Here is a 26,362-nt window from a genome sequence, read left to right as displayed (position 1 = left end):
GTGGATTTGTTTGGCCCATGGGCTGTAATTTAGTGACAAATAAATAAATAAAGGGTCTCTAAGTATGGCCCTGTACAAATGTCAATATAAAAAAATGTACATAATGTGCACTCTTATTTTAGAAGCCATATTTTTTACTAAGTATAGTGGTTACTCAGTAAAAATTTAATGAATCTGCCCTAAGAATAAATTTCTACTTTAGGGGACTAAAATTATACAAAATAATGACTTAGTGTTGTAATAAAATGTCAATTTTATTAAAACTTCACATGGTTAAGTAAATTTGTTTTTCTTAAAGCCCATTTTATTGTATTTCTTCATCAGAGTCAGTTGGCTCAGTGAGACTGTCACTGATAAAGACATGTACAAAGTTAGCACCGCACACCTATAAACGCAGATAGCCATGACGACCTTTCCCATATGTACAACCCTTTTACACATACACACATATATTTACAGCTAATAAATAACACTTAACGCCAAAGCATTGTTAATATATAATATATAGTGAAGTCCACAGAAGCCAGAGTTCCCAGGGCCATGCACTGATTTGATTCAGATGTTCTTAAGTTTATGCACTCAAATCCAGAAAATTAATGAATTACAATAAAGGGGGATGCCAACCACGAATCACACAACATTTATTTTTAGAGAGAATTCATGCCAAACTGGCTGATATCAATCACAACATTCGTCCTACTCTGTACAACCATATTTCTCAGATGAATGACAGACGTTGTGTAACTCCAGAACAATTTCTAAGCCAACAAATCCCAATACATCTTTTGATCATTCACCTTCCAAGCCGCACTGAATAAGTAACGTACGCAGTGCTTCATATGTGAGTATGCATGTGTTCAGGTGCCCGCACGTGTTCACAGTTTGGATTCCCAGCAATAGCCTCTGAGATATTTGACTTCATTTTATATTAATAGATAGAAAAGCATTCTGAACGCAGGAGATCTATTTTATAAATAATTGCGCACTCACTCCTGACTAGTTGTTAAAAACAATTCTCATGACATTTCATGTGGCTGTGGCCATTGAGGATTCTTTTCATCATGCATGATGGTTTTAAGCACTGTTTATGAATATGTCCCAGTGACTTTTCCGTCTCTCTACTTAGTAAAAGTGGTCCTGGTCTAAAATGTGTAGACATTTGAGTGCTTCAGAATTTGACTTGGAACGCATGTTCTTGTCAAAATCAGGGAAGAAAGAGTCCTACTCAAAGTATGGCTGAAGCAGGGCTGAAATAAGCCTAAAGCCGAATAGAAACCATTGGATATTAAACAACTTCACCTCGATGAATATAGTTGTGAAATCTGATGCTAAAATTATGGGATCATTTTCTTTCTCCATAGTGAAAATTATGTGTCAGCTAAGTGCAACAGGCTCATTTTAACACCTACCCAGGGAACACTGTTAAAATATAACTTTGAGACAAAGCAAGAAAAGGAGGGGAGAGATTAAGCAATAAACTGTAAAGCCTTTTAAGACTTAATTGTTCTAAATTTTATATCTCCTTTAATTGTAACAGTTATGATGCAACCAACCACAGGAAGTGTTAAAGGTTCAGTCAACTCCATTCTCCACTCCTCCCTCCAGTCACTGGTTCCTGGTTAACTCCTGGGCTGCATCCCATGGCAAGAGGGCAGCCATTCCAAAAAAGGCAGGTGTTTGACCGGTAAGGAATAAGTCCCACTCAGGCCATAAAAAATTACTTTCTACTCAGGCTTGGAGTAAACTTTGAGAATGTATGGCTCCCGAAAATGCAGAATTCCAGCTAAAATATGAGGTTCTAATTATTTGTAGGCTATGACTAAAGTCACTACATAAAGAAGCTTTATTATTTTACCACAAGCCCAAAAAATTCGTATTTCTTTCTCAAAGGGTAAAATGCAGTGCTGTTCATATCTGCTGTGTTTTTGTTTTGGTTTTTAACTTTGCAAGATGTGCTATTTGGCCACTGTACTCCTCAAATTAAGTTAGCCACTTTTTAGTATTTGAGACTGTCTCTTAAGGTAACTAACAGGGATAGCTGGGATTAATACTCAGGAAATTTCACTTTTAACCACCCAACGCTCTGGGCGTCTCTTGTAAAAGTTATTCATTCTTCACAGAACTCGTGTGCTGTTCTTCCTTCTGCAGATTCTGAGAGGGAAAAAAAAAGAGAGAGAGAAAGAGAAAGGTGATTTGTTACCTGCTTCGTGTTTTACAACCCTCTCCCCTCCCCCACCACCTTCAGATTTCAACTGGAAAGTCAAAACGAAAGTGAGAATAAACCAGGGAAGACGTGGGAAATGGGTCGGGGCAAGGTTGCATTTCCTAGAGAGGGAAGGCACTATGTCATCTCCTTCGCCGTGTTCCAACAGACTGTCATCCTCAGAACGCTGAACCCAGTGGTGTCAAGAAATGCCTGGTTTGTGTGGGTGTTTTGTTTTTTTCTTGTGATATGAGACTTCTAAAGAGTTATATCAGAAAGAGAAACTTTGTCTGCTTGATTAACTTCATCACAGAAGGAAACTGCAAAAGGTTGCTAGTCTGGTTCATAATTACCTCCTACACAAGTTCAGATGCATTAAAAAATGCTGCCTAAGTACTTGTTGTCTCAGTAATCCTATAATCGGATAAGGACTAGATCATGAGACTTTCTCAGGTAAATTCTTATAACTTATAAATAATATGACCAGAAATACCTTATAAACAGATGGAGCTATTTCCTAATTTGGGGTTTATTTGTTTTTACATTGACATTATAGATTTAAAGTTGTGAATATTTTGGGGAGAATGTATGTGTACATGTATGTTTGTGTGTGTTTGTATGTGACATAAATTCATGTATTAAACTTCACATAGGAGTCCCTTTCTGAGAGTTAAAGCAAATGTGAAATTGCCTCAAATTTGTGATGAGGAAAAACAAAGCAACGAACCTATTATTAGAACAGTCTCTATGCCAGTAACTATTCTCCGTTTCAAATTTATCTTGAGTGTCTTACATTAATGTTTGTAATCCAGATGACTCCACCTTGCCAATCAAAGTATATATGCCATAATTCCATTTTTGTAAAACAATTTAAAATATATAAGTACTATATGTGCATAGAGAAAGCCTGAAAATATAGCAGGCATATCTCAGAGACATTGCAGGTTTGGTTCCAGACCTCTGCAATAAAGTGAGTGTCACATTAAAGGGAGTCACACGAGTTTTTTGGTTTCCCAGTGCATAGAAAATTTAACAAGCATGTCAAACCCGCTGGCTGGCCACAGGGCCCACTGGCCGCAAGTTTGACATGCTTGCTTAGTCTATTAAGTGTGCAATAACATTACATCTAAAAACAATGCACATACCTTATTTAAAAATGCTTTATTGCTAAAAAATGCTAACCATCATCTGAGCCTGTTGGAAAAATAGAATCGATAGGCTTGCTTGGTGCAGGGTTGCCACAAACCTTCAATTTGTTAAACACGCATTATCTGGGAAGCGCAATAAAGCGAGATCTGCCTGTCTATTAAAATGTTAATCGGGGGTTGTCCCTGGGTGATAGAGTCACAGTGATGTTCTTTTTGCCTCTTTTTCCTAATCTACCTATAATCCACAATTATCCATGGATGCATTATATTAAAAATAGAAATTAAAAATAATACCGATATTCCGTGTAGGTCTTTAATGTGTTTTTTCTGCTTAGGCAATTCTTATTCTGTACTTTTTCTAGAAATGTAACTGGGAGAAGATAACCCAAAAGCAATTGCTTTTTCTCTTTCCAGATAACATTGTGGCCAGCCTCTCCCGTTGCTTCTTGTGTCACTGGCTTGCAAGGCATGATCTAAGCTTTCTCCTCTTTCTCCCTGCCTCTCTCTCATTAGCACTTGGCGCCTGGCAGGGGAATGCGTGGAGGAGTGGAGTGGCACAGTGCAGGAATGCAGGAAGGGATGGGGAAGGTCACATGCTTAGTCTCCACTTAGTACTGACGCTCTGGAAAGATTCAGCCGACAGCTGCCACGTGGATTAGCCTCCAAGGTCAGGTAGGAAAGAGCCAGGGAGCTGTTCTAAGGGGGAGAGGAGACCGGTCCCCTACACTCTCACTCCATTAACTCCCCATCTTTTGAGTTTTGAGATGGATGCTTGATGGCTGCCCCTTTGGCTCTCTGTCCCTGAGCCGGCTGGCACTTAAAGCATCATTGAAGGACTATATTTCGCTGCAGTTTATATTTCGCTCTCCCTGGAGGGGCTGCATCCACAGCCACATGACCACTAACGTGTGCTGTATGCTCTGCACACGGGGTCATAAAGGCAGCAGGGACGCAGCACAGGGAAAAGCACAAGTGAAGATTTTGTGGCTGTTCAAGAAGTAAAATAAAATCTAAAAAAGTGTGCCAGGGGTGAAGGTCAGAGCTGGCAGAAAGAACAGGAAGAGACAGAAAAGCCCAGCCAGTGCAGCTCAGTGGTTGAGCACCGACCTATGAACCAGAAGGTCACGGTTCGGCTCCCAGGACATATACCGGGTTGCGGGCTCAATCCCCCGTGTGGAGTGTGCAGGAGGCAGCCAGCCGACCGATGTTTCTCTCTCATCATTGATGTTGCTACTTCTCTCTCCCTACCTCTCTGAAATCAATTTTTTAAAAAATTTTTTTAAAGAGACAGATAAAAAAACAAATGGACCAGTCTGATGTGTGTACGGAAGGGCTAAAGAAGACCGCCGGACGGTCCTGATCACAAGAATCAGTGAAGGCCTGTGTCCCACGTGCGGGTCCCCAGAGAGCGTTAGCCCATGATGCTCACCAGTTAGACTTTTTATTCAGAGACTTGTCGTGGCATTTCACAAATACCACAGCTGACTTCCCTTTCTGCAGACGAGACACTTTCTCCCTGGAACAGAAGATCACCCTGTGGGGGGAAAAGGGATGTGAACGTGCCGTATGGAACAATGAAAAAGACCGTTCAGAAATCAGGGCTGTTTACATCCCATGTGACAGGCCTGATTAATTCTTTTATATTTCCAATAATTAACTGTTTACATACGGGCCATTCTGGTCAACAAGACAGCTGAATCAGAGGGTTCGTTGAGGACCTAACCCACTGTTCAGCACTGAAGTCAGTTCATCAGTGCAGCTGGCATACGGCACCCTGGAGCAGCCTTAAAACCACAAGGCTTTCGCCAAGGGATGATACGAGATCAGTTTCACCGCCTCTGAGTGTCTGCCTTAGGGAATTCGCAAACCAGCTTCCAACTGGCCCTGCGGCAGAACGGAATGCGCTGCTCCTCCAGCCACGCCCTCTTCCATTATTATTATTATTATTATTAGTTATAAAAGGAAATGGCCAAAGAGAAATAACTTATCAATCCTAAGTTTTAAAGTCATATTTTTACTAACAATGTTCTATTCGCACTGTAGATTGCAACACCCCTGTGCATTTTGTATAAAAGTTTTCAACCCCCCCGGGGCTCTCTACGCCATTCCTTGTATCAATATGCGCAGGGTGGGGCTGGGGAGTCGGGGTGAGATTATCTTGGCATCTCATCCTTACTGAAGAGGCTGGTTCTAATCTTTGAACGTCAAAGGAGCATCTCTGAGGTTCTTTCCGTGACGGCTCTGTGCTTGCAAGAAGCAGTGAGAAATGAGAAACGGAGAGTCCTGACTTCTCACCTCAGCTCTCACACATGACTGTGACCAATGTGGGCTTATGTTGTCTTTTCATGAAATTCAGAAGTACTGTTACTTCCCTGGTATGATAATTGAGGAACACTCCCCCCAAAATTATAGGTGTAATTATCTAGCTGATATAGTTGTATGTGTGTGTTGTCCAATTACAGCTGACATTCAATATTGTATTAGTTTCAGGTGTACAGCATAGTGGATACACATTTATGCAATTTACGAAATGATTCCCCCTGAGAAGTCTAGTGCCCATCTGGCACCATACACAGTTATTACAGTATTATCTACTATACTCCCTATGCTCTACTTTACATCCCCATGACTATTTGGTAACTGCCAATTGGTACTTCTCAATCCTGTCCCCTTTTTCACCTAGCCCCCCCACCCCCTCCCATCTATCAACCAACAGTTTGTTCTCTGTATCCATGAGTCTGTTTCTGTTTTGTTGTTTACTTTGTTTTTTAGATTCCACATATAAGTGAAATCATATGGCATTCATTGTTCCCTATCTGACTTGTTTCACTTACTAGCTGGCATCGTTTTAAAGACAAAGCTCAGTAAAGTTTCATCTGAGTGTTGAAGGCTCCAGAAACACCACCTCTAGGTAATGGCATTAGAGTGAGTCTAAAGGGAGTGGAGGAAAATAAAGGTGTTACTTCTTTTGAGTCTCTCCTGCTTTCACTCTGATCTTCTCAATGGCAAAGCCAGGGCTGCTCCACCAGTCGGACCAGCTGAAGTATGAGTCGCTATTCCATTTGAGCTTCAGCATCAGCAGTTCTCCGATGTCCACCTCCGTGTAAATGAGGAAAGAGTACGTCTTATTTGTGGAAATTTCAGGCCTGGATACAAAAATCAACATATTTGGTTAGTTCTGGGAATCAAGTGGGGTTTTTTTCCCTTTTCTTCCTCCCAAGATGTAAATAGCTTTATTGTTTGGGGGGGGGAGGGTATTTTAAAAATGCAAAAAATGTCCAACAAAATATTCGAGATGAATGTCAATGGCACTTAGTGTATTTCAAAAGATATCTCCATCCCTTTCATCAGTTCCAACTTTTATCCTAATAATATGAACCATTTGACACAGTTTTAAAAGAAAAAATCCATTAGCCAGTTATTCAGAGACATTATTTTCATTGTTATAGATTCTCTTCCAATTTGTATTGATATGTGAACATGTGTTGATTTTGTAACAATCACAATGTACATAAAATGCTCTATTCTTTCTTTGTTCACTACATATTTTACCTTCTACTTTTGCCACGTTTTATCTAGTTTTATCCAATTATAGTTTTTAGAGGCTAGATTGATTTTGTTGATTTGTTAAATCACAATTCACTTAACCATGGCCTCAATGCTGGACACTTACTTTGTCTCTAATCGATGCTATTATATGCACCCCTGTAATGACCACCTTTTGCCATATAGATTTTTTTTTAATTCTCTTTAATATTTCTTTTTCTAGGTGTCTTACTCCTCTTCTGTTCCTCAGACCAATGGCTCTGGCAAGGAGCAGGGTCATGGCAAACCCACATGCTGGAGGCCATGCATGCGGCTACTCACAGGGTGAAGGGGATGTTCTCACTCTCGGCCACAGTGCCATACAGAGAGATTTCGAAGGCCTGGTTGGTCTGTGTGTCACTCTCAGTTCCAGAAAAATGTATCTTTACTTGGTAATGGAAGACTGTAGGGAGAAAATAGAAACAAGTGCTGGTCAGTCTTTATGGAAACATCACAGCCCCCCAAAAGCAGGCAATTCAGAGCCACAGACGGGATTTCACTAGTGATCAAGTAGGAAGTGCTCACACATGCTATCAGTGTGGCTTAAAAAGATTTCTTCATGTCTGTATGGTGTTCGTGACTAGAAAAGTCAAACCTTGAATTCTACTCTCTTTCAGAAAAGGGGGGTTGCGGTGGAGAGGGAAAATCCAGGTATATCTGAATTGCCAAGCAGTCCTAGAAAGTAGTCATCTTTGATGGGGTACTCGAGAGATTAAATCAAGTCGCCAAATTACCCATGAGGCTTTCTCCATGGACTCCACCTCTTTCTTGGCCAAGATGTCCCTAAGTTTCTATACCAGGCATATTTGGCATTGTTACTGTGTCACTGTATGTGACTACGTTTCTTCATGCTTCGTGGGTATGGCTGACCTCCCTACCCTGTGTTTAAGCTCTTCCAGGTCAGAGGATCATGTTCACCCTCTGTTCCCCCATCATCTAGCACAGTAGGTATATAGCAGTCGCACAATAAGACTTGTTTCATTGAATCACCCACCAGTGAGGCCATAAAGACTATCAGTCCCTAAAGCGTCCTATGTTAGAGACAGCCTCTGAACTTGAACATCTCCTCCCTGCTCTACTCATCTCTACGAAAAACCCTGAGAAGATGGAATGGAGGAGGCGATAAGGGATAGGAGAGGTAGCAGACTAAGCTACTACAGGGTGAAAAGAAACAGAATTTGATGTTAAGTGGAGCCCTTGCAGGCATCACCACAGACTGGAGCAGGAAGAGTCGGGGCTGCCAGTGTCCCAGAGACACTGGTGGAGCACTGAGTGGCACCACGCAGAATGCCTGGTCTCCTCTACACCTCACACACGCTTCCTCACTCTCAAGAGCCAGGGAAACGAAGGGTTCGCTCATGACTTAAAAGGCTTCCTTGAATTGCAGGTGCTCCAAACCTCCGGGCCACCAAATGCACCTCTGCAGATTGTCACAAACCACCTCACAAACAGAGGCCTCTGTCACATCTATTTTCTTTAATATCATTCCTTCCCTTGGACTTCCACTGACACCACCTAAGCCAGCATTTCTGATGTTAGTGCTTCTGGCCAGGTACCTGACTATCCCTTCTCCTCTCTCCTCAGTTCCTGTAGGTCTTGCTCTAAATTCAAATGTGAACAAATTCATAATGAAATGCAAATGCCTTAGGAGGTTTGGTATATTCTCCCCTCCCAGGAATAGTTGTATTTTAAAATACAGGTGGTTTCTGCCTTCACTTAAAGCAAACTTTAGGAGCTGGCCAACTTTTTCTGTAAAGGGCCAGGTGGTAAATATTTTAGGCTCTGTAGGCCATACAGTCTCTGTCCCAACTACTCAACTCCACTATGGTGGCAGGAAAGCAGCCTTAGTCAATACAGAAACAAATGCGTGTGACTTGGTTCTAATAAAACTTTATGTACACCCTCGCCCTTCACGCAACACACATTCATGGGAAACCTGGTGCTAAACCATTCCTAGACGACCTGCCTCTGGGTCTGGGTTTTATACGTCACAGAGCAGCTCCCTCACTGTGATCTATTGAAAGTCAGCCCTTGACACAAGGTTTTGTAAGAAAAGAAAACAAAAAAAGGAAACTTTATGTACAAAAGCAGGTGGTGACTGGATGTGGCCCATGGGCCATAGTTTGCTGACTCTGGATGGATGGTTTCAAATTAGCTCTGAGTCTTGTACTAATGGGCTGGCCCATGCTAACGGTCATGATTACAGAGGAGGGAGGCCAGCAGGGCTGCTGCACAGAGCAGGCAGGTTGTGCACCGGACCTTCCTGGCAACGGGAATTCAGAGCTTCAGAAAAGTGGATCCATGCAACTCCCTCTCTACCAACAAACACAAGTTGGGCTCAATGTGTAGTAATATCATTTTATCATCTCTGTTGCAATGAACAGCATCAGTACGTGTGATGCAATGAGCATGAGCATGACAAAAAAATGGGATCCAACTGATTTTCCTGTTTACAGCGGTCACGAGCTTACCTTTGTAAGGCATCTGAGAACGAGTCTTCAGGTACATTTTGCTGCTTCTCTTGGCTCTGACCTTGTTGATCTCATAGCCCACGTTGTTGCAACGGTTCTTTCTGCAGCTCAGGCAGAGCCCTTTCTCAAAGGCTTCCTTTGAATTGCACCGGTAGGCCTTACTGGGGTTTTCCTCATTCAGCAGAGAGTCAATGAAGAGATGAATGGAGCGTTCATGGGAACACTTCACCAGCTGGTCCACATCTGGTGAAAAAGGGAAGCAAAGGACATTTCAGCTCTGTAGAAGTCCTCAGTGAGTGTCTCATCTAGAATGTTTAGGTGCAGTGTTAAGGGTAAAATGACCTCAGGCCCTGGCTGAGTAGCTCAGTTGGTTGGAGCATCGTCCCATACACCAAAAGGCTTCGGGTTCAATTCTGGCCAGGGCACATACCTAGGATGCAGGTTCCATCCCCAGTCAGGGTGCATACAGAAGGCAACCGATCAATGTTTCTCTCACCTCTCTCTCTTTCTCTCTCACTTCCTCTCTCTAAAAAAAAAAAAATATCCTTAGGTGAGGATTTTTTTTTAAAGAATAAAATGGCCTCAGGATCTAGTCCTATGACTTTTTGATTATATATCCTATTTAAGGAGCTATTCTTGGTGGCAGCTTCTCACCTACCTCCAATAATGTCAAAGTTGCAAATTTATAGGAAGCTTTAGGCTTTACTGCTCTCTTATATTTGTACATCTAAGACACTGTAAGAGATATCCAAAGTAGAAGTTTATTTCAGCCAGTTTATCATATCCTTCTCTTCTATGTAAAGAATATAATAATCCCAAATGCTTCTAGAAACATACTTCTAGAAGTCTCATCATAAAGGCATAATTATTAAATAAATAGTATTTTGTCATAGTCATAGATGCTATGTAACATTCAAGGGTATTGTTACTACTAATGATTTTTACATTAAATGAATTATAGAAATAATCACTGATATCATAAGAGTGTACCTATTACCATAAACTTTCATATTATTGAAAATAGTAACATTATGCTGTAAGTTTTATAATGTGCACAAAAGCCTTGAACATATTCTCTACAGGTATATCCCATTGTCCACAAAATAATACAAAGTTCCCTTAAGACAAATAATAAATTTAACACAAGCTAGCACAATTATTAAACTAAGTATTAAGCCAATATTATATTTTCTTCTTAGAATTTTGGAATATCTGTTGTTAGAGAATGGTGATTTGTTTCTGATCTGTTCATCTCTTTAAAACCTGACAAAAGAAATGTGGACTAATTAACATGTCCCTTACTTTCCATAAAATTCAAAATAACTCTGCTGGTTCTGCAACTACATTCAAAGTATGATCACATGTGGCAGACAACATGTTATGCTGCTATTATCAAAGGCAGTGGAGCTTCCTTGTCTAAACCTCACCTCGCTTGTCTTTGGTCCCTGCAAATGCATTACTCTGTGTAGTCCACACTTCATCAGGAACATAACTCGGCGAAAGTGTATATTAAAATGACATACTTTGGGGGATGGTAGAACACTGGGTTGGTAAGAGTTAAGAACACAGCTTATGCGAAATTAACTTCCAAATCGTATTTACCTCCAAGGCCCCTCTCTGCAATCACACGGATGGCTTCCCCGATGTTACAGCCTGGTTGGAACGTGCCTCCATTCGGGTAAATGTCAACGTGCCCTACTGGCTTCTGGATTCCAATACTTCGGCCAGGTGACCCTCTGGTGAATGTGTGTAAGACGTCTACAAAATCCGCATCATCGGGAGAAAGGCGACTTGGAGCTTCTGCGTATTCAAAGTTAGGTCCGGCTGGATCTAGGCCTTGATGGGGGAGAGGGGGGTGAAAAGGCCTCAAGATTTAAAAATTCCTATTGTTTTTAGTCTCCATCAGTACCACCCTAGCATTCTATTGCTCACCATTTGAATATAATTGGCAGCCCCATGAATTCTTTTTTTATTATTATTGTTTAAAGTATTACATATGTCTCCTGTTTCCTCCATTGACCCCCTCCCCGGCTACTCCCACCCCCCAGGAGAAGCCCCCACCACCCCAGTGTCCATGCCATTGGTTACGCTAATATGCACGCGTTACAAGTCCTTTGGTTGATTCCCGTAGATTCTTATTAGGATCTTTCAATTACTGAGAATCAGAAAAGTAGACTTAGCTCCTTCAAAAATGAAATTTCTGGGGAATTTTAAGCTTTACTGCTCTCTTATATTTGTGAGTATGAATTAGTAATTTTCACTCAGGATAACTTGATTTCCTTCATTTTCCCAGTACTTTTATGAGAGGTGGCATATGGGCAACACACTCCCAAAGCCTGGGGCAAAGGGAGGAGGGACTCCGTGGGCTCTCTGTGCTTAACTCTGCTCTATTTCCCTTCTGCCAGTGGATGGTCTGCCCATGAGAGCAAGGGCCTATCTCCCCAGAAAAAAGGAGCGCTCCCGTGAGATAATCAAGTGGTTGGGGATACCCAGAAGAACACATTTGACGAACATCCCATTCCCTTTCAGAATGACAGGCATCTCAACTCTTTTGTTATAAGATGAAAGGCACTGCTTTCTTACCCGTAATTCTGTTGACCTTCTTATTGGTCAGACTTCCTGCAACGCCAGCAGCGTGGGCCCCGAGGCTGTATCCCAGGAGATGGACATTATCCAGAGGGTAGTTAAATTCCTCCTTTGGAAAAGAGAAAGAAAAAAGGGTTCTTACAGTTCTTTGCAAAAGATCAAAGCTAAAAGAAAAAGAAATATAAATATTGTTTTCAAAATATAGGCAATACTGAAAACTAATTCTACTTATTTTAATTTTGTGTTACAGATAAGAAAGACATATGCTAGTGTTGAGTTTTTCTCTTTCCTTAACAACATATTTGAATTAGAAAGTTTTCCAATACATCTGAAATTAAAATGTATGGGAATTTCCATATATCTGAAAATATATGTATGCATGTATATGCATGTTTAGACTTATATATAGATATGTATATCTGAATGATACACATATGTATACATATAAATACACACACAAATACACAAATTTAACTATAACCCAATATTTCCTACTCTAAATATCCTGCATCACTTTATTCTTTAAGGTCAGCCAAGCAATGACTAAATATCAGAAAATATTAAAGAGGAAGGAACCACAGACATATATGGTCCAGCCTCCTCACTCAACAGATGAGAAGTCTGAAGTCCAGGGAGGTGATCAGATTTGCCCAAGTTCACTCTCCTGGTTAGCAAAAGAGTCAATGTCAACTTTTCAATGGTCAGTCCAATAAACACAGTTTATGGTTTACCTCTAAGCAGCTGAGTTAAGTAATTTGACCCTGTTCTTTCAATCCCAAGAAACTTTCCAAGAGAGTTTTTAGAGGACGGCCTCACAGAGTTGTGTGGCTACAACTGGAAGCTAAGTTGAACTCCTGGCCCTGATCACCTCACATCCTATAGATTGTCTTTGCCACGTTCTTCCTAGCTCACTTCCATCACTCCCCTAACCCTCAACAAAAGTCTGAACCCCTAATCCATGCCAAGGAATAAGTACTATTAATGTTTTCATCAAGTAGATCAGCATCCCAACAGGCCAAAGCCAGAATAAAATGTCATATGCCAGCCAACTGATAGGGAAGGAAGGGCCCGAACATGACACCTTCCCTAGGCCCAGAAGTAATAAGCTTTTCTCTGTTCTACCCACTTAGTTCTTGGTCTCAGCAAATCTATTCACTATGAAAATATCAAAGGGCAGAGCAGGGCAGGACTACGTCTTGGCTTTATAGTTTTATCATTCTAATCATAATGCTGCTTTTGGATTTAATAAAAAAAAAAAATAGCCCTAACCGGTTTGGCTCAGTGGATAGAGCATCAGCCTGGGAAATGAAGGGTCCCAGGTTCGATTCCGGTCAAGGGCATGTACGTTGGTTGCAGGCATATACCCAGTAAGGTGTGTGCAGGAGGCAGCTGATTGATGTTTCTCTCTCATCGATGTTTCTAATTCTCTATCCCTCTCCCTTCCTCTCTGTAAAAAATCAATAAAATATATTTTAAAAAATAAATAAATAATGCCAATGCCCATCTAGTGCTGAGATTTGAATTGCCCCAGAAAATACCTATAACTGAGTGAAAAGGAACAAAGACCAGCCATTTGTCCAGCTCTAGCCAAGAGATCTGTGATGGGCACATGGCTTCCCCCCCCCCCCCCGCCACACACACACACACACACACACACACACACACACACACACCCCGTCTTACCGCCATCCAGTTGATAAACGTGGCCACATCCTTCCCCACCAGCTTGGTGTAGCCCGCAGACACTGGGTAGTGCTGCTGGGCCCGCCACAGCCAGTCCACCACGATGACGTTGGAGTCCGGCTCCCTCTTGTACAGGGCAGCCACGAGTTTGGGCACCCAGCTCTCATACATTCCCGTCACCTGAAGAGGATGATACAAGCTTCTTAGAATACCCACCTACAACCTGTCACAGAGGCCAGCCAATTACAGCTACATTAAGTGGGAAAAACAAACCCACAAGGAAGCCCATAGGTTCAGACAGAAGAATCAAACCACACAAATGCTCAGGGGTGGCAGACTGCGGCTTAGCAGGCCTTCAATTTTAAAAGCACGTTTCATGGCCTTAGCTGGTTTGGCTCAGTGGTCAGCCTGTGGAGTGAAGGGTCCTGGGTTCGATTCCAGTCAAGGGCACGTGCCTGGGTTGCGAGCTTCATCCCCAGTGTGGGGCGTGCAGGAGGCAGCCCATCAATGATTCTCTCTCATCATTGATGTTTCTATCTCTCTCTCCCTCTCCCTTCCTCTCTGAAATCAATAAAAAATATATTTATAAAAAAAGATGCCCTGCTGGTTTGGCTCAGTGGATAGAGCGTCGGCCTGCGGACTGAAGGGTCCCAGGTTCGGTTCCGGTCAAGGGCATGTACCTTGGTTGCGGGCACATCCCCAGTGGGGGGTGTGCAGGAGGCAGCTGATCGGTGTTTCTCTCTCATCGATGTTTCTAACTCTCTATCCCTCTCCCTTCCTCTCTGTAAAAAAAATCAATAAAATATATTTTAAAAAATAAAGAAAAGAAAAGCACATTTTATGAATTCAGTAAAATATCAATAATTTAAAGTATTAAAAGAAAAGTCAATCTGAACAAGTTTAAATTCTGCTGAATTACAAACTATATTTGAAAAATCAGCTTTAATACTATCAATCAGGCTAATAAATGTTTCTGAACAGAATTATTTTGGTGAATAAAGGGGCACTTTTTTTCTTATAAAGAGTCACATACACATTTGATTTGCTAATGAAAAAAAATAGATTTAAGCATGCTAATGTCTCCTAATAGAAGGCAAGTTTGCTTAGCGATCTCTTTCTTAATACATAAGAAAATGATCAACTTCAGCTCAGACATTTTCACAAGTCTCTCAAATTCTTCCTTATTAGCATAGAAATTAATGAGGTTTAATGGTCACATTTCCCTACTTATTAGATTGGTCCTGTTGGGACCAATCTGTAATTCTTTACTTCTTGTTAATAAAGGCCTCAAAATTCCAAGTCACAAGAATTATGGGGTCCTCAAATTAACTCTATTTATGTAAATTTTTAATTTATGTTTTCAGAAAGATGTTGGACACCTGTGGAAAGATGCACACTTTGAAACACTTAAAAACTGCAGGTTAGAAAATTGCACACCATCCTGCCATAAACTTGTACACAGCAACAACCTGATTTAAATCCCCAAATCTACGCACCCTTACAAGATCTGAGAGCAGATCATATCTTCACGGTTAGCCACCATGTCCTCAACAAAGGAGATTCTGAAATCTATGGGCAAGGCAGCTTTTCGGGGCAGACCTGTAACACCTTTAACCTTCTAAGATTAATTCTAATAGAAAAAAATTTCCAAACCAAGGGACTTCATTTGGAATTTTGATTTACAGAGAGGGTTCTTTCAGATTTACACTGCCACTTTGTCTAGTCGATTTTCTAGACTAAGCTCTCTAAACGTGGTCGCTTGCCCCACTCCTGACACGAACAAGCTGCACCATTTTTTACCCCAATGCTGTGCTCTGCGGTACTAAAAAGCAGGCCTGAGAATGAGATCTTGGCTCCAACCCCAGCTCTGCCACTAACTAACTACTGCTATGAACAATGTGGGCACTGTTCACTAGGCCACCTACAGAACAAAGGCGTCAGACTCAGGTGATCTCAAGGTTACCCTCCACCTCATCAGTCTCTCCTTGGGACCATTCTGGTTCCCAATCTACTTGCAGGGATAAAACCCCAACTCGATGGCTATTTTAAGCATGAAGAGAAAACAAAGAAGAAAAAGTACAAAAGTGATGTTAGCCCATTAGGAACTTCATTAAATCTCCTTTGAACAAGTCTCAGAGCCTGTGCTTCAAGTCCTGGTGCAGCCTGGATGTTCGAGGGAACCAGCCGGAACACCCACTTTGCCCAAAACTCTGAGAAACCGGTCCTGCCCCCTTTCTCCTCTATTGGGGATTAGGGGCCACCCTGTGCAGCTGTCTCTCAAGGGAGGAGGATGTCGTTTCTTCAGAAAACAATGTTACCCACTCCTCCTTTCAGCCAGGGGTAAGGACCTCCTACATCACAGTGAGAGCCCTGTGCTTAAAGCACGGGTCTGTGAAACCCAAGCAGGTGGCAAAACTCCAGCACAGCTGTATCTGAACCGCCTTCTGAGCTGTGCCCTGCGCACACCGCACGCTAAGCATTCCTCTGGGTTTCTCATGACAAAGCCGCAGAACCTCCGCACTGCCCTCTGTCCTCAGCCCTTCGTCGCTGAGCCGTCTACTTCAGACAAGGCAGGGAAATTTTGTTTGAACAAGGGCCCTATTATAAGTTTTTCTCTGCTATCGATGTTTCCAAATGAGGCAGCCTGTCAAAGAGCAAGTAACCCAACTTACTCCTACGGTGACAGGTACTTGTCTTAACTGCCTATTAACTAACCTAGTCCTTCCTTTTTTAATTCAACATAAATACTGTCACTAACCTAAAGGGGTGGGAAATCCAAGTGAGAACCCACCTTCTGCAGTCTGGAAAGGTTTTTCTAGGTTCTTCTTCTGAGGTTCCTTACACCAGTACCAATTTTTTTAATTTTTTTTATTATCAGACACACAACTGAACCGAAGCCCTCCTGGCCACCGGCATCAGGGAGTCCACCTGAACCAGCCAGGGAGTTCACTGAGATAAGCCGAGGTCAAACCCAGCGTGGCTGGATTGTGCAGACCAGCCAGCTCTACGCAGTGAAACTCAGTCCCCCGGCCAGCGGCCAAGCCCCTGAGCCCACGCTCTCAAAATGTCAGGACCGTGATGAGAAGAATATAAATGGGCTTTATGGACAGTAGGACCAGTGATAGAAACTGGTACCATCCACTGATGCTGGGTTAGTTGTGTCATCTTAACATGAGAAAAATACATGTTTTTTAAAAATTCCTAACTTTTAGCAATTGTCCTTTACTGTCAATAACAGTTGGGACTAGAAGTATGTCAATCATTATCATTTAGTACCTATTACCATATTTGCAAGCTCTGACATAATGGAGAGATGCTCTCTCTTTAACCATCCACTTTATTTAAGTCCTTTTTAATAAACAATGAACTCTGCTCACTAGGGATTTAAAATATTAAAAACCAACTGAAGTACTTAAGTAAGAACTGCACCACATAGAGTGGCTATCTGGCCTATTTAGAGAGAACTAGTTTATTCATATTTTTAAAAGTAAATATAATAGTCATCTTGTATGACAGTTCCCTGCTAGCCTACTTTCATCTCTACAAAAAGCTCCCTAAAGTTTATAATTGGAGAATGTTGGAAGTGGAAGGATGCCTAGTCCAACCTCTTTGTTTTACAGATTTATAAGCTGAGTCCCAGAGATGAGAAGTGGCTTGATCCACATCACAGAGCTGGAGAACGGCAAAACCAGGAGTGGAACAAACACCCCCTCACTCCACTCCAGCCCTCTCCTCACTCTCACAGGCTGTCTTCCTTAGGAAAGAACCTTTGGGGATGTGCTGGACAAATCAGGATCATGCCAGGTTTCCACCGGCTCCCAAAAATGATAACCTACGTTCTGCTCTGTAGTTGAGCAAAGCCTCATTTTCCACGTAATAGGAAGGCTGGTTCCAGGGCCCCAACTAGGTACCAAGGGAAAATGCAGGTCAGCACTGTCTGGGGGAAGTACTCAGGAACCTGTCACTTTAGAGTCCATAATCCCCAGCCTGACCCAGAACTGCCTTTAAGAGATAGCATCTCTCCAGGTTTAAAGCAAAGCCATCGGGAAGCAAGTAGAAGTATGGGGCGTGGAGACCCATCATTGGGTTCCCAACAACTAGGGCAGGATGGTCAGGACACAAGGCCACCCCAAGCCCCTCCTTCCTGCAGAGCCTCTCTTACCGTCCAGCCATGGATCACCACGAAGGTTTTGCTGCTGTGGTTGAAGTGGCAGTTAGCCACAGACTCTGTCACTCCGGGAATGATGTGGCAAGTGTCCTCAGCTGTGTCTTCAGGGGTCCTTAGAGCAAATTTACTTTCAATGTCTGTAAAATCTCTTTCTCCTATAATATGTGAAAAGAAAAAATTGGATATGAAGCTCATTGGAGGGCTGTGTTTTTTTATTTGATGAAATGGTGAGTATGTCTAAGGTTCACAAGCAGCCAGCACCAATACCACTTGTGTTTCTAAAGTTTTTTAAAAAATGAATGTGGTTTGCAAGAGAATGACTGATTCTCTAGTGGTGATCAAAGCTGACAGAGACGGTCTTCAAATAACTGTGAATTAAACAATATGGATCTCTCCTATATCTTCCATCCTCTCCTTCAGTCAGGGAGTGTGTGTGTGTGTGTGTGTGTGTGTGTGTGTGTGTGTGTGTCACTACTATTAGAAATTCCTTAGTTAATTCAATCTTCTCTCAAAATATAGATTGGCCAAGGTCACGCTGTTTATAATAGTGGGAGAGAGAATGGGGACCAGAACGCAGGTCTCTGGGTTCCAGTTCAAAGTTCATTCTCTTAGAGAACATTAGTTCGTGGCTCTCTCGTTGTCTAGTTCCACGCATATCATATATCTCTGATCCCATAATAGTATACAATAAAGCTTATTTGCCTTGAAGATTGTTTCCTTTTCAACAGCATGGTTTTTTAAATATTAACAAAAAGAAAAGTTGGTGACTCGAGGAAGCTTTGGTGTGGAATGGGTTCCACCCCTGTGGCAGGACACATCAGTTCAAGATATTTTTAAAAGTAATTTAGTGGGTTGTTCATAAATACCTGAGCCATTGTTAACTCTTTCCCCAAATATTTATTTTCCCACTTATGCCTTTAATCTTCCATAAAGTCAAAGCTTAAAAAACTACTGTAAAGCTGGTTTGGGAGAGAATCCACTTTGGTTCTTCATAATTAATCCCAAAATGAATACAGAGAGAAAGAGAACTTTAGCATATTTCTCTCTGGACAATAAATCTAAATGTTGATAAATCTTCACAGGGTATTTGTAAACAGTACATATCACGTCACAGTGAACACTTGAAGTAAACACTGTGGCAGATAAAATCAGACTGATTTACAAAGCAAACACAGAGGGAAGTTATATTAGGGGAAAATATATTTTTAAATATAAAAATATAACTATTATTACTATTTTGTTGCTAAAATAGTAATTTCTTATCAAGGGAAAAATAATCTGCCTATTCACTTTAAGAAGGTAATAACTTATAGATTTCAGATTTCACTATTTAAAACTTTCAGGAGATACATAACTGAGATTTAGAAATACTTCTAATTTCTTAATTCACATTTATTCTTTTCACAACTCAAAAGCTGAAAATCTGTCATTTTAAATAACATTGCAAAAGTGAGGCCAAAAATAAGAATGATATTGTACATGGAAAGACAAACATTCAAACCAAAATTATCATCGATTTATCTGAGGACTGGCCAATATTTTCCTTTTTATTTTTCTTAATAATTTTCATAGTTATTTTTCAAAATTCCTAAAACAATATTGTGGTTACTTCTTACTAAGTATTCATTATTGTAGGGAGCGGTTATAGGGTTAAGCCTCAGACTGACCTGTGGCAGGGCCACAAACAAGTCCCAGCTTGGAAGGCAGAGCCCTCCAAGCATAATTAGGCTTGACCTTACAGCCCTCCCTAGTTCCTTCCTAGGTAGCTAATGGGCTGTGGGAGGTGCAGCAAGTGCTGCCAAAATAAGGTGAAACTCGCAAGAACTTTGTAAACATGTTGACCACTTCCCTTGTTTTGCTTTGTGTGCTCTGACTATAAAATAAAGCTTCGGCTTGCAGGCTGTGTCTCTCTGTGTCCTCATCCAGGCACAAGAGATCCATAGAGCCCCAGCTGTATTCTCTTGTCTGTCTTCTTTAATCCTTCACCGCTAGCCATGCTGGACGCAGTTCATGTGGCGCCCAACATGGGCCCTGAGGCCTGGGTACGGGAAACTACAATTGCAAGGTGAAAGGACCCTCCAGTAAAGCGCGCACACAAAGCAAAAAGTAAGGTAAGGAGCGAAGTTTAGTAGTAGCTGGGTGTAAAACGTGGGAAATTCAGGATCTCAGGAAAGGGATCTCTAAAACAATGCTCAAAGAAGCATAGTCAAATTCTTAAATTTAAGTTGTGCCTAAGGACTGTACCAGTAAAGCAAAAAATAGAAGTCCTAATAGCAATGCTTAAAGGTAAACCAGGACATTTCGCTAAAGACTGTAATGCTAGAATTGGAAGTCAAAAGGCTACGGGGAGTGGAAACAAGCAGCCTGGACTATATCCAAGATGCAGGAGAGGAAAGCATTGGGCAAATGAATGCCATTCCAAGGCTGATGTCACTGATAATCCAATGCCCTCTAGGCAGGGAAACTTCAAACGGGGCCAGCTGTCTTGTTTAATCTTTCACTGCCCCTCCTCAGGTTCACCCCTGGCCGTGTTGGACGCAGTTCAATTATATGTAACAAGGTGGACACACACGCACACACACGCACGCACACACACACACACACCAATCTCTAGAATCTAAACACGCTAAGATAATTTCTTCAAATAAGAGACTGATATTTAAAGCTCTTTTTTTCATTTCCTATAGTAAAATTGCACTTGGAATGCACTCATCCATCAAGAGTGCACTCTGCTTTTCATCTTATTTGAAGCTATAGGTCTTCCTTTTGCTTCCTAACCAAGGAAGCACGCTGGTGGCCTAATTATTTATCTGACAGTGGGAAAAACATATTGCAGATTTTTAATCTGCTTCTGTATTCAATGTGCAAGAAATTTTTATTGTTAGAAAATACTTTAGAAAATTTAAAACTAAACTAGTGTCCCTCTCCCACATCTCTCCACATCAAATAACTCTTGCCTCCTCTCTACCAGTCTTATTGTAACATGTTCAATTAGCAGAATTTTTAAAGCAGGAATAATCTGAACAACCTGGCGGATAGATCTCACCCACTACCTATTTGACAAATTGATATTTAAGACTGTGCCTTGCACAACTCCAGAGGACAACACTAGCTTTCAGTCCATTTTCCCCTAGATTATGCAACATGGTGGTCCTGGTGTTGCTGGTGATTTTGAAATGATTAAAAATATTCTTTGTAATTACTAAGGCTGGCTTTGTACATTTACACACACACACACACACACACACACACACACACACACACAATCTATTCAATCCATAGATCCTGTATCAGATTATCTGTATAGTTCATGGGGAGCTCCAATTCCCCACAACCAAGATCTCCTGTTGGGTACATAGCTTGCAAAGAAAAATAATAGTAAATTCATACATTCTCAAGCAAATTTGTATTTGGAGACTTTTATTTCACTTTGCAAGGAAAGTATTTTTCATTTTAAGTTACAGAAAACATAGGAAGCCTTTGACAGGAAAATACTACCACTCTATAGGCTATGTGATGTTTTTAATGCAATGGATGAAATCATAGATGTCAGTTTTACCTTCTCTCTGATGTTCTGATAGGAATTTTCATACTATAGGTGTTTGTGGGCCCCTCACGATGTCTCGGCCTCCTAAAGACGAGTGTGTTTTACAAACCCCTATCAGCCCTCACAGAACTGACTTGGGCCGCGTAGAGATGGGGAGAGAGATGGATCCTGATTGCGAGCTTTCAGTATGTGCTTTACACATTGGGAGTGTGCCTGGCTGGCAGATGAACTGATACGGCTTCCTTTTATTAAGGAAATTACTGTTTCCATACATGGAAATATTAGTCACTCTGCACTTATTCTTTGAAGGGGATAAGGATCTTTTACCAGGTCCCTTTGGAAATTAAAGCCATCTAGAATAATAAAGGGGGGGGGGCACCTAAGGTGTATTTCTTTATAAGAACCTCTATCCTGAATTTAGCTTATCATACCAGCACGACCATGCCAGCCTGGCCCCCTCAGACATGTCCTTATTAAGCACTAAGGGGAAATTTGGGGGTGCCAAGCAAATTGCATGCTAAGGCATTTCATGACTATGTAATCTTTATTCCTAAACTCCTAAATAGATAGCTAAAAACCTAAGTGTGTGCATAAAGACAAGGAAGTTATCTTAATGCGGATAATAACTCACAGAGATAAAATTAGGTTGAAAGTCGAAGCGCTTTAAGGATAAATTTAGAGAAGATACATTTTTGTTGCTAGAAAAGGAAAAGCATGAAGCATCCCAGTAGATATTCCAAAGGCAGCTCACAGTTATCAGATGAAGTTGATTGACATTTATAAGAAGACTTGAGGTAGAAGAGCTCAATTATAATGCAACTCTCTTTGAAGTTTCTACTTTCTCTCCCTTCCCCTCCCCTCCCTCCCTCCTAAAAGCCCTCATCAGTCATTCCTCTACTCTCTAAGACTGATGGTCGCAATCACTGACTCAGGCAGCTTCTGCAGAGAGCCAAGAAACAAGTTAAATTAATGAAAATAAAATAAAATAAAAAACAAGTTTTATGAGGGGGAGAAAATCAATATTGTTATCTAAAATGGATAGTGAACCGTATAGCCCAACTTCTCCTCCGGAAATAAAGCAAGAAAGGAGGACTGAGCTAAAAATACACTGCCTGAAAGTGACAATGTTCCTTTGTACCTCCTCCCCTAACTCAGTACAGCTATTCCCCCATCAATCCTGCCATTGCAGGTGGTATCTGCTATTTTGCTGTCATCGCCCAGCATGTTTAATTCAGATGTTAGCCTGGAAATTCACTGTGACCAGTCAAATGGAACTTCGGCTGCTGAGCGCTGACCCATATGCTTGTCTTCTAGTTCTTACGGTTTCCTGATGAGGCCACGCAGAGCTCAGGTGGCTCCAAGAACAAGGAAACTGAGGGCCGTGCTTCCTATCCTCGTGTTCTTCTTAGAATAAACTCGAGATGAGGAGTAAACTCAGAGCCCCGAGGAGGTACTACTCACCTTTCCCTCACACCTGTATCTTTCTTCTCTGAAACTCTTACTGTCTCAGATGAACTCCTTTGGAGGAGAAAAGGGGGTGGGGGAAGTTGCTGGCTAAGAGAAGCCTAATATAAAGGGGGGTGGGGAGGGGTGAGACTGAGAGGGATTAATTTCAAGTCTACTAAAAAATGGCTCCTCCATGCATTTACAGCCAGTACAAGCGTGCTGGTTAAAATCCAATTTAATTCATTCATCACCTAAATGTCCATTGAAATCAAAGAGTAAGAATTACAGGGGCCTAAGAAAGATTTGAGTCTGGCCCAAACTCCTCTTTTGGAGTTGAGGAAGATAAACCCCAAGAGGGGACACGGACCAGCCCAGGAATTTGGGTCCTGGACCTCTCAGGGGGCCTAGCAGGAACGGACACTCCGGAGACACGTCTCTGTGTGTGTTCTGCGGTAGAAGTAACACTACCCTATGGTGGGCTTTCTAAAATAAGAATGCGGAGTTTGTTCCTACCTCCTTCTTGGATGGTGCCAACCCCTCAAGGGGAACGTGCCGCCACAGGAGATGTCCAGCTTTAAGGGAATCTGCATTGTTCTTAACCTAGCAAGCATGTCCTTCCACACCATTCCGCACCGAAAGAAACTCACACACAAGTCAGGGACGAACTCGACTATAACTTGAACCACTGCGCACGGGCCACCCGAGAGGGCGTCCACGCGACACCACCAGAGCTTCAGTTCCGCCGGCGAAGAGAACAGAGCACGCTGCCTCCTTTTATGACTTGCTGCAGTTGCTTTATTTTTTTCTTTCTGTATTTTATCATTTAAGAAAAAACACAGCAGCAAGTTCTGTGTTGACTTCAATAAGACCAACTAGTCCATCCTTTAAGCAGGCAGGCTGCCTCTATTGCGGGCAGGTCTCTGGTGGAGCGCGGGTTCCTCCCACCCCACCCCACCCCCACCCCACCCCACCCCACCCCGTCCGCAAGAAAGAAATTCGCATCTGGCCTGCAGCGCCTTAAGCTCCCGGGCAGTGACTAGGGGTCAACCGCGGCCGCCTCCCGGCGGCGCCAAAAGTGGGGCTCAGCTAAGAAGACAGTGAGGAGAACCACTGAAAACCTGGCAGCCCCCAAGTCCCCGTTTTCAGGGGAATCACCCCTTTTCTGGCTGTGTTGGGCGCTATGAAAAACCGAGCGTACAAGAGCCGCCGCTGGAGGAGCCTCCGCGCCTCGCATCTCCGGTCCCCACGCCCACCTCGGCGCAGAGTGAGAGTGTCCTGCGCTTCTGGGGTGCGGAGCACCATCCCCCCGCCTCGGGCCGGCTTCTCCAAAGGGGCCGCGCTCTGCCCGCGCTCCCACGGGCGGGGGCTGAGCCGCAGCCGAGGCCACGCCGGGGTCACCTTGGCCCGCGCGCCTTTCATTCCAGGGCCCCCGCCTCCCGAGCGGGGATGTGACTGCTGGTCACTGCCACCCGAGCCCTTCCTCCCGCCTCCCTCGTCCCGCCTCTCACACTCTCCTGTCCTTTCCGGCTGCGCCGGGAGCCCGGGAACCGGCCCCAACGGGAGCGGAGGGGACAGCGCGGGAACCGGCAGGGCGGGAACTGCGAGCCGCCCCGGCAAGATCGGAAGGAGAACTCCCTTCCAGCCGCTCCCGGATCCCGCCCCGAGGACTTCTCCGAGCAGCGCTCGGGCTAAGAGAGTCCTGGGTGCGCATCCGCATCCCCATCCGCCCTCCTCCTTCCCATCCTCCCGAGCCGGGTCTGCAGGTGGAGGGGCGTCTGCGCGCAAAACTTACTGTCGGCGGCCACCCCTCCGCGGGAGGCGGTCAGACTCTGGAGCCAGACGCCCAGAGCCACCAGGAGCAGCGCTTTGCTCTCCATCTGAGTTCGTTCCTCCGCAGGAACTACTGGGCACGGTCGGGGGAGGACAGACTGATGGACCCGGAGCCGGAGGCGGGAGGCGGCTGGAGGAGCTTCGGTTCTGAGCGGGTCAAGTCGCCTTTCGAAGGGCAGAGCCAGGCAGCTAGAAGTGGCAGGTTTCCTCGGAGGAAGAGGAATCGAGTCTGACACTGTTTCCACTCCACGGCTGCTTAAGTGACAGGAAATATGCAAATAAACCTCATCACCTATTGGCTATAAAATCATAAGTTGGGGGGAGGGCCCAAAATTCACTTCCAAATGTTTGAGCAAACTGTGATGAAGATCAACCCTGCCAGCGAGAAGAGGGTGAAAGAGCAGAAGGGATTTGTGAATTCCCGATTGGCTTTTCCTAAGGGATCTGGCTCTCCGGGGCCCCCTGCGCAAGCCCCACGCACAGGTTTCTGTGGATTTATGTTAAATGCTCCACCATCACCGGTTTTCCAAGGAGGGGAAGTTAAGCTGTTAAGCTACATTTGGTCCAAACTTAACCCCACTCCTCTTTTGATGGATCCTGTTTGTAACTCGCAGGATTTATTTCCCAAAAAATTCTCCTGGACGATGTCAATTTAGGGAACTATAAACACACAGTGTTCTGTGGCTTGTGCTCGAACAATCTGGTATTTTAATATTGGCAAAACGTATTAGCTGATGTGGTGAAGGACAGCCCTCTTACTGTAACTACTTTCTCACTTTTCCCTCGTGCAAATTATACCCAAACTCATCAAAGAATGCAAGCATAACATTTTATCCTCAGAGGCAGAATATCAAAGTCAAAAACTCTAAAGCTACTATTGTTATGCAAAGTGAAGAAGCCAGTCACAAAAGACAGATGTTGTAAAATACCCACAAATAGGCAACTCTTCTAGACAGAAAGTAGATCAGTGGTTGCCTGGAGCTGGGGAATAGGGAAGGGGAGTTTGGAGAAGTTTTGGGGGGATAGTGATGAAAATGTTTTAAGTTACATTACGGTGATGGTTGTACAACTTGGTAAATACACTAAAAAAATTGACTTGCACACTTCAAATCATTGAACTTTATGGTATGTAAATTATATCTTAATAAGGCTATTAGCAAAGATGTATTGAGATATGCAGTTAAAATAATAAGAATAATGAAAAATAAATAAAAGCAAAAAAATTATAAGAATAATGAAATCACATTGGAAATTATAATTTTTTGTCAAAGTGCCCAGAATGCTATCAAATATCTTTTGAAGTGTAAAGGACTTGCATTAGCCAGAAAGGAAAATTACCTCCACTCTCCACTTTATATCTGAGAAATAGTCTCAAAAATCAAAACCTCTAATTCACTATCTTATATTGGATTCTCTCTCTCTCTCTCTCTCTCTCTCTCTCACACACACACACACACACACACACACACAATCTACCTTTGTATGTTAAGAGGATAAAAGGCCATATTATTTAAACTAGGCTCAGATTTAAAGTTTATCTCAAAAATGAAATACACCTGATACTACCCAAATTATTCAAAGTGTGCTATCCTGAAGACTAGGTTTCTATTTTTAAGTTGATACATTAAGTGGCACAACACAATATATTGTCTTGTATTGAGATGATTAAACAATATATTGTACGCATTCATTCTA

The 26,362-nt window shown here is 42.6% G+C and overlaps 1 protein-coding gene across 1 annotated transcript; it reads right to left on the bottom strand.

Annotated features, from left to right (window-relative positions):
* Nucleotides 1-233: 233 nt before the first annotated feature.
* LPL (lipoprotein lipase) lies at nt 234-25,287 on the bottom strand. Its single transcript, XM_036313723.1, has 10 exons — nt 24,630-25,287; nt 17,839-17,999; nt 13,677-13,856; nt 11,991-12,102; nt 11,010-11,243; nt 9,408-9,650; nt 7,219-7,339; nt 6,315-6,497; nt 4,781-4,885; nt 234-2,151 (listed from the first exon to the last, which is right to left on the bottom strand). Coding segments are annotated over exons 1-10 (1,425 nt in total). The 5' UTR covers nt 24,715-25,287; the 3' UTR covers nt 234-2,150.
* Between the last annotated feature and the right edge of the window lie 1,075 nt (nt 25,288-26,362).

The sequence above is a fragment of the Myotis myotis genome, unplaced genomic scaffold, assembly GCF_014108235.1.
Source record: "Myotis myotis isolate mMyoMyo1 unplaced genomic scaffold, mMyoMyo1.p scaffold_m19_p_6, whole genome shotgun sequence".
Lineage (NCBI taxonomy): Eukaryota > Metazoa > Chordata > Mammalia > Chiroptera > Vespertilionidae > Myotis > Myotis myotis.
Note: the sequence above shows the minus strand (reverse complement) of the source record. Positions and strands in the feature narration are given on the sequence as shown.

Bases quoted from the DNA above. Each gene is read 5' to 3' on its own strand.
- LPL (XM_036313723.1), bottom strand. From the start codon at position 24,714: ATGGAGAGCAAAGCGCTGCTCCTGGTGGCTCTGGGCGTCTGGCTCCAG. The intron at 6,498-7,218 runs GTGAGTAGCCGC...TTTTGTATCCAG, and splicing joins GAGAACATCCCCTTCACCCT to GCCTGAAATTTCCACAAATA. The intron at 4,886-6,314 runs GTAACACCTTTA...TTCCCCCCACAG, and splicing joins GCAGGAGAGACTCAAAAGAA to GGTGATCTTCTGTTCCAGGG.